Source organism: Dendropsophus ebraccatus, chromosome 4 (assembly GCF_027789765.1).
Source record: "Dendropsophus ebraccatus isolate aDenEbr1 chromosome 4, aDenEbr1.pat, whole genome shotgun sequence".
Classification (NCBI taxonomy): Eukaryota; Metazoa; Chordata; class Amphibia; order Anura; family Hylidae; genus Dendropsophus; species Dendropsophus ebraccatus.
In genome coordinates, this window is record NC_091457.1 from 103,562,901 (window position 1) to 103,574,033 (window position 11,133).

At 45.1% G+C, this 11,133-nt stretch overlaps 1 protein-coding gene across 1 annotated transcript; it reads right to left on the minus strand.

The window, feature by feature from the left end:
- Positions 1–4,140: 4,140 nt before the first annotated feature.
- Positions 4,141–10,326, minus strand: MANF (mesencephalic astrocyte derived neurotrophic factor). The gene is made up of 4 exons (XM_069968674.1): positions 10,166–10,326; positions 8,353–8,480; positions 5,019–5,160; positions 4,141–4,564 (listed from the first exon to the last, which is right to left on the minus strand). The coding sequence occupies exons 1-4, from the start codon at positions 10,251–10,253 to the stop codon at positions 4,380–4,382; spliced, it is 543 nt and encodes a 180-aa protein (XP_069824775.1). The 5' UTR covers positions 10,254–10,326; the 3' UTR covers positions 4,141–4,379.
- Between the last annotated feature and the right edge of the window lie 807 nt (positions 10,327–11,133).

The following is an 11,133-nucleotide window of genomic DNA, read 5'->3' on the forward strand; positions in this document are numbered from 1 at the left end:
ATTTACCTCGAACCTGTCGGATCACCATTCCATGTATGATATAGTCTGCTCTCAGGCAGGTTCTATGCATAGATCGCGGATAACACTGATCTATGCTATGGCATTGCATAGATTAGTACAGTGGTACCTTGGTTTAAGAGCTCACAGTTTTTCAAAATTGTGACTTGGTTTAAGAGCTCCCTGTACTGGGTGGGAGAGGGGCATGGTCTGCATAGTGGGGTCTACAGCACTGTACTCTGACCCAGGAAGTCTCCCTTACCTTCCAAATCATAGCAGATGCACTTTAGGCTGGGGCTTACTTCAGGGGACAGGACTGTGGAGGTAATCTCTTCATAGCTATAGCTGTAACCCCTCTCTCCCCAGACAGAGAGTGCTGCATGTATGTGCCCACATCTGCCCTGCCCATTCCTTCATGCTCCCTGCAGTCTCTGTCAGCCTTTGTGTTTCCCATCCTCTCCATAACTGTACAGTAACTTATAATATCACATATTCTGCTGTTTCTGAATGTTTTATCTGTTTTACATGTTATTCAGAATAATCATTATTTTTGGGGTGTGGAACCAATTGTCTGCATTTCTATGATTTCTTATGGGAAAATTTGCTTTGGTTTAAGAGATTTGGATTACAAACGCGATCCCGGAACGAATTATGCTCGTAGTCCAAGGCACCACTGTATATGCAATCTATTGATTGCATGTTTTAAAGTGAAACAAGTGTTAAAAAAAAAAGTGTAATAAAAAGTACTTAAAAAAAAACCCTCATAACCCCCCCCCCCCCAAATAAAAGTTTAATATACCTCTGTGCTTATAAAAATATTTTTTTAAAAATACATAGACCTATTATAAATCATAGCATTCGGAATTGTCCGATCTATTAAAATAACATTATTGTTCCCGCACGGTGAATGGCGTAAACGAAGGGGGGGGGGGGGAAACACTTTAAAAAATTTTAAAAGCGATCTGTAACACCAATATGATATTACTATAAACTAGACATCATGGCACAAAAAAATGACACCCCAACCAGCCCTGTAGGTGGAAAAATAAAAGCGCTATAGCTCTTAGAAGGCGAGGAGGAACATTGCATCTATCTGACCCGGCCATCCGTGCATCAATGGGCTCGGTCTTAAAAGGGGTTAAACAGGGAGTGGACAGTAAGATGTGAGACACCTAGGGGCTAAAACTTTAGAGCTCTTTTTATGTAGAAGAGGTAAAAATCAAATGGAGGCAAATGGTTTAATAGAGGTGACCATTTAAAGGGGTTGTCCAGAATTAGAAAAAATACAGCTACTTTCTTGGGAAAACAGAACCACCCATCCGAAGATTGTGTGTGGTATTAGAATATACTGTAGCTCTATTTACCTTAATGGAACTGAGCTGCAATACAACACCAAAACTGAGGACAGAAATCATGGAGAAGCTCTGTGTAGGACACATTACACATCGCAGTATTGTGCAATGGAATTTGTAGCAGATTTAGCAGCTCTTCCACGCTGTGGGCACATTCCTAATTGTGGTTTATAGGTAAAGAATAGAAAAATGTGAATGCAGCCTAAACACTGGAAACAAGAAGCTACTGCATGTGACTGCAAAGGGAAATAGAACACAAGCTAATATTAAATAGCATAGACAGATTGTGTGAAATTTAATGTTAGCAACTCCACACAGAAACCAGAATATAAAACAAACTGTGGCTTACAATAAATAGTCGGCAGATGAGAGCGCAGCTTGGCTTAGAATCACTTACAATGAAATCCACACAGATCCTAAGTTACCTAAAAAAACATTTTCCTAAGTTCCATCCAGAGCTGAATTCAAAATTTTGCTGGTCAGCCTACAGGTCTAAACACCTCACTGCTGCCACCTGCTGGTTCCACAGGTGAATAAGACTAATGGTCCATTTACACGAAGCGATAATTCGCCCAATTGATCATTTAACGATTTTGAAGCAACGATTTGGTTTTCATAACGATCAGCTATCAGGCGAATAAATTGTTAGAAAAATCGTTATTGCGATCGTTTTTAAGAAAACTTAAGCCCATTTCACACATAGGGTGAATCTTTGAAAGACTGTTTACACAAAGCGATCTGCGAACATTTAGCGAACTACCAACAACAATTTGAGAACATGTTGAAAGATCACAATGAACGATTTCTCGCTTGTCGCTTGATTGTTCGCCGTGTTTATACGAGCCGATTATCGCTCAAATGTGATCGTTATAGCAAAAATTCCAAAGATAATCGTTGCACGTAAACGCACCATAAGGGCGCTTTTAGACAAAGCAATGTAGTATATTAACCCCTTAAGGTAAAAGCCAATTTTTGTTTTTGCGCTTTTGCTTTTCCAATTTTATGTTTAAAAGTCCACAGCGCTTGCATTTTTTCACCTAGAGACGTATATGAGCACTTATTTGTTGCGAAACCAATTGTACTTTGCAATGACAGGCATTATTTTTCCATAAAATATGCTGCGAAACCGGAAAAAAATCATTTGCGCTGTCAAATTGAAAAAAAACCCCAATTTGTTTTGATTTCGGGGAGTTTTGCATTTACGCCGTTCGCCCTATGGTACGTTCCTTAAAATCGCTCCATTCCCAGGCTTATAGCGCTTTTATCCTTTGGTCTATGGGGCTGTGTGAGGTGTCATTTTTTCCGTTCTTTCTATCGGTACCTTGATTGCGCGCATACGATTTTTTGATCACTTTTTATTACATTTTTTCTGGATTTGATGCGACCAAAAATGCACAATTTTGCACTTTGGAATTTTTTTGCGCTGACGCCGTTTACCGTGCGCGATCAGGAATGGGATAATTTAATAGTTCGGGCGATTATGTGCGCGGCGATAGCAAATATGTTTATTTGTTTATTTATTAATTTATATTTATAAAATGGGAAAAGGGGGGTGATTTGGACTTTTAATAGGGGAGGGGATTTTTTAGTAATAAAAACACTTTTTTCCTTTTTTTTTTTTACATCAACTAGAAGTCCCCCTGGGGGAATTGTATATAGACAGCACTGATCTCTCATAGAGATCAATGCTGTGTATATACACAGCAAAGATCGATTAGATCGGTCATAGATTGCTATGCCTGCTGCAGGCCATAGCAATCTATTGCCGAGCCGGGATCAGCGTCAGTGTGACGCTGAGTGCCGGCCCGGCCAGAAGAACGGATCTCCCCCCGCGATCGCATCGCGGGGGGGGGGGGGGAGATCCGACCCACTAGACACCAGGGATGTTGTACATGAAGCACTTCAATGCAGCTGTCAGGTTTGACAGCTGCATTGAAGTGCTTAATTAGCCGAAAGATTAGCGAATGATTATCAATGATTTTATAGTGAGATCAAAAGATCCAATCAATGATATACGAACAAATTCTCGGCAGTTGTTTGATCGTTGCCTGCATACACACAGAAAGATCATGGCTGAAATTGGGAGGCTATAACTATTTTCCACACAGTAATCATCCTGTGTAATAGGGCCCTAAACTCTACAGGTGTAGACTCCGGAACAGGAACAGTGCATTATGGGATCTCCTCAGTTTTTAGGATTATGCATGTAAGCAGAAGGCGGATAATCAGACACTAACAAAATAGTCAATGTAGCTCTGGATGTATCTGGAGCGTAGGATACTAGCACATGATTAGCAAAGTACACGATTCAGTCAAGCTGCACTCGGGGCAGTGTCGGGGTGTGCTCTGCTGCGCTCTCACTGCACAATGAACGGATGTAGCAGAGTGCTTTGTTTCTACCACTGTTTGGCCGATAACATTGATCAGCAGTCCATGAATTTCTTAAATACATTTTTATCTTTGTTTCTATAAGAATATTGCTGTGCAGGCATCAGTAATACGGTAGAGATGAATGCGGACGAGCCTTCAGATAAACACAGAACTCGCCTGCGATAACTGAGCTGAGTCCTTCCCCCATTTCCCACTCCATCTCAGTTGCTGCTGTCTGATGAAATACTGATGGTGACGTTCAGCTGGTAACTGTTGGATAAAGCATAGCAGTGAGAACTATCGGCAGTATGTCTGTCCCCATTGTCTTCTGATCAGGAACAGAGAAGAGACAAGCAGAACAGTGCAACACAGTTGCTGCTACTCTCCACTAGTCTGGGGGGGCATAACACACTCAGCAGCAAACAGAGTGGATTCTTTTATTTTCATAGAAAAAATGCCACTCAGATAGGACTAATATACAGTGAACTGCATCCTCCACAATCTTCAGGTGCCCAGGGATCCTCCAGTATAAGAGAAAAGAGAGGGAAAAAAAATCTATATATATTAAAAAAAAAAAAAGTAAATTAGACTAGAATTCAGTTTCAGTCTGAGCACTGGCACAGGGGTCAGTGTAGGAGTCCATGATGGGAGTCCTTTGGATCAGAGGTCCGTCCGTGCATTTGCTGCATTGGGTGCATACTTGGGCATCAGCTCATTGATCTTGCGGATGTAGTCGGATTTTTCTGCGCATCCCTTGCAGGTCTCACCCCAGTCGTCCAGAATCTTCTTCAGTTCCTTTACTCGCAGCTTCTTCAGATCCACTGTGCTCAGGTCAATCTGCTTGTCTGAGGAAAAAAGGGAGAAGTTATAATATGACCTAAACTCCTGCATTCTACAGGACACGATTAAGAGGAGAAAGCGTGCGCTGACCTGTCAGATCAGTGTTCGCTTCCTTCTCATCCCCACACCCCGCTCGCTGCATGTGACATTACACGCACAGATAGAGAAGGTGAAGGAGGTGGGGGGGTGACCACGGGGAGCTGCCCGGACAATCCTTACATTGTGCTGCTGCCGCTCCCATTACACGGATCAGCATGCAGCACACCATCACTGTCATTATCGTCATTATTTTTCAACCTGTTGAAAGACCACGATCAGGCGACATCGTGCATGTCAACCAATCATGGTCTTATACTAGGCGCTATTATACTAAATGATTACCGTCCGCAACGGTCAAGTATAGCCGATAATCAATTGGTGTAATAGGGCCCTATGGAACTACCTCCATGCTGTACTCACCATATTTCAGCTCACAGATCTGACTGTCCTTCTTCTTTAGTTTCTCGCAGATCTTCTCAGCAGGGATGTGGTGACTTAGTGGCTTGGAAACCTCATTGGTGATCTTTGTGGCTGCATCACTGGTGGCTCCGATATAATAACACTAAAGAGGCAGAAGATGAAGGTTAGAGGTCATAGCCTCCAAGTGGCTGCAGATTCTCCCCCTTATAAAACATTATAGCAAGGTCTGTGACTATGAACCTTCATGAATGGCTACCCTTGAACATCTTTTTGTTTTTATCTAAAATTCTCCAAATCCTCTCCTTTCCTTCACACAGCCATAATTACAGCATTAAAGGGGTTAGGGTGAGTTCACACTACGGAATTATCACTGATAAACTCTGCAGAATTCCGTCGGCTGTCAGCGCGCCTTTCTGCTGGCTCCATAGACACCATTCTATGGGCCGGCGTATTCCGCCATCTGCCAGAAAGGCGCTCGGCCATACTACGGAATTCCGCGGACATTATCCGTTAGAATTCCTCAGTATGAACCCACCCTTATCCAGCGCTACGAAAACATGCCCACTTTCCCCCTCTCTTGTCTCCAGTTCAGGTGTGGTTTGCAATTAAGCTCCATTTACTTCAATGGAACTGAGTTCCAAACCCCACCCAATCTGGAGACAAGAGAGGGGGAAAAGTGGCCATGTTTTTGTAGCACTGGATAACCCCTTTAAAGTGAATGGATTTGTGGTTAAGTGTGTGTGCTGCCACTCGATTCACCAAGCAACTTCTGTTACAATGGTCAATAAGATTAAGGAATAAAAAGACAAGACTATGTTCACATGCACTGAACCTGCTGTGGATCTGATCAATATAAATAGCTGAAATCTGCATAATTAAAGAGTAACTGTTTAAATGTCATTTTTCAGAAATCAATAAATATTAATAATTCAAATGATTGTAAGAAACTCTATAATAGGTTTTATTAAAGCAAATGTACCACCAGGTACACGGCTTTTGTTTTTTTTACATGAACAGACCGACGTGGGGGTGCCGGCGGCGCGGCCCTTTTTTTTTTTTATACCCCTGTCCGATTCCCATGCACGGTGCCGGTCTGTTCCTGGGCACCGGAGGGGCATAAAGCATTGGAGACAGGCCTGCTGACTCCCAGTGTGACGATCCCTCTTCCCCTCTGTGACGCAGCTACACTGACTCTAATGAAGCTGCGTCACAGAGGGGAGGGGGTTTCGTCACACTGGGGGCTGGCGGGCCTGCCCACAGTACTTCATGCCGGTAATAAACCAGCGCAGGCGTGGGAACTGGGTGGTTGTTAAAAAAAAAAAAAGAAAAGAAAAAAAGGCCTGTGCTTCCGAACGTTAAATGGCCTCCACTGTATTATTGATACATAACTATGCAAATCTGCCAACTAGAAGTGTGAAACACTGTGTAAGGGGCACTTCACACGCAACTGAGCCCAACTTTATTTCATACCCTGATCAGTGTCGCCTAAAAGGATTTTGGTTGCAATTGCCCGATTTCATCCGTTTATAGGAATCTTAATGTATTTAAAAAGTGATTTTACAGCTTGAGGCTATGTGCACACTCTAAATTTCCAAAAGGGGGCAAAGCACTTAGGAATAAAATATAACTTTTATTTAAATACTAATTAAAAACTGATACAATGCCACAAAAACAAACACATGGTCTACAATACCGTCTTAGAAATGATAATGCGATATGGGAGGGAACGAACTAAATGGCGGGGTATATAGAGGGACACAGTGCACACTGTCCACTCCTAATCAGCTACTTCTGCCCCTGCCTTTTGGGGTGACCCACCTCCTTAACAGGGTGGCCCCAACCACGGTGACGTTCCCTTCTCTGTTCTAAGTGCAGAACACATAAACGTACAAACCTGGTTTATGTTTGTACGTTTATGTGTTCTGCACTTAGAACAGAGAAGGGAACGTCACCGTGGTTGGGGCCACCCTGTTAAGGAGGTGGGTCACCTCAAAAGGCAGGGGCAGAAGTAACTGATTAGGAGTGGACAGTGTGCACTGTGTCCCTCTATATACCCCGCCATTTAGTTCGTTCCCTCTCATATCGCATTATCATTTCTAAGACGGTATTGTAGACCATGTGTTTGTTTTTGTGGCATTGTATCAGTTTTTAATTAGTATTTAAATAAAAGTTATATTTTATTCCTAAGTGCTTTGCCCCCTTTTGGAAATTTCGTGTTGGTTTTTGTAAGGAGCACTGGAAGAATTGTATCAAGTACGTAGGATGTGACCTCCTCCAGTATACATAAGGGTCTCTGTGGAATTTGTATGTGCACACTCTGTATGAGACCGGCCGGGTCACGGAACGGATGGTCTCTGGCCGGATCATCTCGGCTGGTACTTAAGTACATCAGCGCGCCCCCGCATCAGAGCTTCCCATAGCACACAGTGAAACAAGTGGCCGGAGCCGCTCGCTTCACTGTGTGAACTGACAGGGCTTTCTGCGTCCGGAATTCACAGAATTCCGGCCGCAGAAAAGTGACCTGTCAGTTTTTTCCGTCACCGCAAGGGATCCCGGCTGGAGTGTATACGATGTGTGTACGCTCTGGCCGGGATCCCATTAAAAATAAAGCTATGTCCCACCCCGCAAAACTACGGCTGTAGTTCTGCAGCGAGAACTACGGCTGTAGTTTTACGCAGTGTGAACATAAACAGTTTAGCAATTAGGCATTATTTTAGTACAATATCAGGCTAACTCCAACTGTGTCCATCACCACCATTACAATCCTCCGCAAAAATTTGTTTACATGGGTGCAGTGAACACATGCCTTCATATCCATGTCACCACTGCAGTCAGTCAATCACAGGACTTGGTGATCTCATGCTGTATACACTGATGCCAGTGACTGACTGCAGTGGGCACCTGGATATAGAAGCATGCTATAGCCGCCATGAAAACAAAGCTGCAGGGGATTACACACTATAGCACTTTTATTTTATTACAGTAACAGACTGAAAGAACATTTTCAAATGATCCGGATAAATCCTTTCATTGCCTGGAGGAAGCATTAAAGAGAAATTGTGTCGTGGGGCGACCCCTAGGCCTGTGTATTGCCTGCTCACTGTTTCCTTTACACACACAGATTATCTGACAGATATCTAGCACATTTTTGCAGCCAAAACCAGGAATGGATTTGAAAAGAAGAGAAATCTCAATCTTTCCTATATGACCTGATCTCTGTTTATGGTCTGTTCCTGGCTTTGGCTGCAAAAATCTGCCTGATAATGTGTGTGTAAAGGGACCCTTACTGAAAGACAACAACACATCCACTGAACACCGCTGACACAGTACTTACAAATCTGTTCTCTTTCCCTTTGGCAGCATCACATGTCTTATGCAGCTCCTTCTCCACCACAGTTGGTGTGAACTCCACATTCTTTTCTTTAATTGACTGATAGAAGCGGCTGAGAAACAATACACACACTGCAAGAAGCAAAGATGGAGTCAGGGCCCGCATACAGTACATGACAATTCAAAGCTCAACGGGGGCAGTGAGGAAGATACAACTGGGGGGGGGGGGGGGGGGGGGGGGGGTTAGTAATAGTACTGTAGATCCCCAGTACAGAAGTACAGACACCCCCAAACAAAGTGAGCCTCTCATCACTAGACACACCCCAACACTGTGAGCCCCTCATCATTACAATCCCCTTCCAACAGTGTGAACCCCTCATGACTAGACACTCCCTCTAACAGTAATGCAAAAGAAGAGCCTGTGGAGCCTCATTTAGGAGTCTCAAAACACAGGACTAGCCGTATATCCCTCCGGGAAGGGCCCAGCCAAGGGGCAGCTCCTATAAGGAAACCACCAAAACCACCATATTAAGTGGCTCTATAAGTCAATGTAATGACAAGGGATAAACCAAGGTCAGGTAACCATCTACATACAGCTGTTTCGGGGTGTTGCTCCTCATCAGTGTGGAGCAGGATTCTAGCTAGGTGGGAGCAATGCCTAGTAGAGCCATAAGAGAAACAGATCACTGATCTGACACCCCCCCAAACAGTGTAAGCCCCTCATCATTACAGACACCCCCTAACATTGTGAGCCCCTCATTATTACAGACACTACCCAACAGTGCGAGCCCCTGACCACAAGACCCCCCTAACAGTGTGAGCCCCTCATCATTACAGATAACCCCCTAACCGTGTAACCCCTTCATCATTACAGACACCCCCTAACAGTGTGAGCCCCTCTACATTACAGACACCCCCCTAACAGTGTGAGCCCTTCATCATTACAGACACCCCCCTAACAATGTGAGCCCTTCATCATTAGACACCCCCCTAACAGTGTGAGCCCTTCATCATTACAGACACCCCCCTAACAGTGTGAGCCCCTCATCATTACAGACACCCCCCTAACAGTGTGAGCCCCTCATCATTACAGACACCCCCTAACAGTGTGAGCCCCTCTACATTACAGACACCCCCCTAACAGTGTGAGCCCTTCATCATTACAGACACCCCCCTAACAGTGTGAGCCCCTCATCATTACAGACACCCCCCTAACAGTGTGAGCCCCTCATCATTACAGACACCCCCCTAACAGTGTGAGCCCCTCATCATTACAGACATCCCCTAACAGTGTGAGCCCCTCATCATTACAGACAACCCCCTAACAGTGTGAGCCCTTCATCATTACAGACACCCCCCTAACAGTGTGAGCCCCTCATCATTACAGACACCCCCTAACAGTGTGAGCCCCTCTACATTACAGACACCCCCCTAACAGTGTGAGCCCTTCATCATTACAGACACCCCCCTAACAGTGTGAGCCCCTCATCATTACAGACACCCCCCTAACAGTGTGAGCCCCTCTACATTACAGACACCCCCTAACAGTGCGAGCCCTTCATCATTACAGACAACCCCCTAACAGTGCGAGCCCCTCTACATTACAGACACCCCCCTAACAGTGTGAGCCCCTCTACATTACAGACACCCCCCTAACAGTGCGAGACCCTCTACATTACGGACACCCCCCTAGCAGTGCGAGCCCCTCTACATTACAGACACCCCCTAACAGTGTGAGCCGCTCACCACTACAGACACCCCTACAACCCTCTGCCTTCCAGGCCCCGTATTTCCCCCTGAGTCACCCTCACACTTACCCTCACATTCCCCCGCTTTCAGGGCTTGATCCTGGGCGGGCAGAACAAGCAGGATGCCGGTAACAGCCAAAGCGCACAGAGACCTCATTGCGGATCAACCACCGTATCCTCCTCACACTGCGCTTACCGGCAACTCTAGCCCCGCTTCTCCTAGCAACCCCCTCCCGCCTCCGCTCACTCCCCATTCGCCAGCCAAAGCAGGTCGTTTCCACGCCGCACACACTGATTGGCCGAATGTCCCTGCCCGTAACACGTCCTGACATCCTATTGGTGGAAAATCAGGACACGTCAAGCGAGGATGCTGGATAGTTGTCCACTACTGATTGGCTGTGACGTGTCCATTCATAGAGCGGAATGTATGCCGTAAACGCGGAAGTGAGGAAGACATCTTTAATGAGGGCAGGTGGCTGTACACTTGTCAATCATATAAGACTACGTCTACATACAGTCGGTTCCTGCAGCTGCCGCCTTCACCACACTGTTAACTTCAGCACAGGACAGATTTGGGCGTAAATTCACCATTGACAATGTACATCGCGTACAAGTAAACATTACTGTCTCTTAAAGGGTTTTTCCCAACTTGCACCGGACAGGGGATAGGTAGAGTGCAGGGACCCAAGTCTCCCATTAGACTATGGTGGAAGGTTGTGCATGGGTATCACTGCTGTTCATGGGAGCTATAATCGGCTATTGTGACTGAAGATTCGGGCATACCCCAAAGAGGGACATTTGCTCTCAGCAAGGTGGCACACCTAATCTCCCGGCTGTTTACACAATAGGCTGGCACTATAGGCTGCTCATGTTTTGCAGCAGAACATGTGGCAAAAGCCAGAATTAAATTTATACCACACCATCAGCCTGTTACCGACCATAAAGAGTGAACCAAGACCAATAGTACCATTATATAAGAAACAAATATCACTGCACCTTCACCACCACGCACTGACTAATACTGTATGACCATACCA

Bases quoted from the DNA above. Each gene is read 5' to 3' on its own strand.
- MANF (XM_069968674.1), bottom strand. From the start codon at position 10,253: ATGAGGTCTCTGTGCGCTTTGGCTGTTACCGGCATCCTGCTTGTTCTG. The intron at 8,481-10,165 runs GTAAGTGTGAGG...TGCTTCTTGCAG, and splicing joins GAAAGCGGGGGAATGTGAGG to TGTGTGTATTGTTTCTCAGC. The intron at 4,565-5,018 runs GTGAGTACAGCA...TTTTTTCCTCAG, and splicing joins GATCTGTGAGCTGAAATATG to ACAAGCAGATTGACCTGAGC.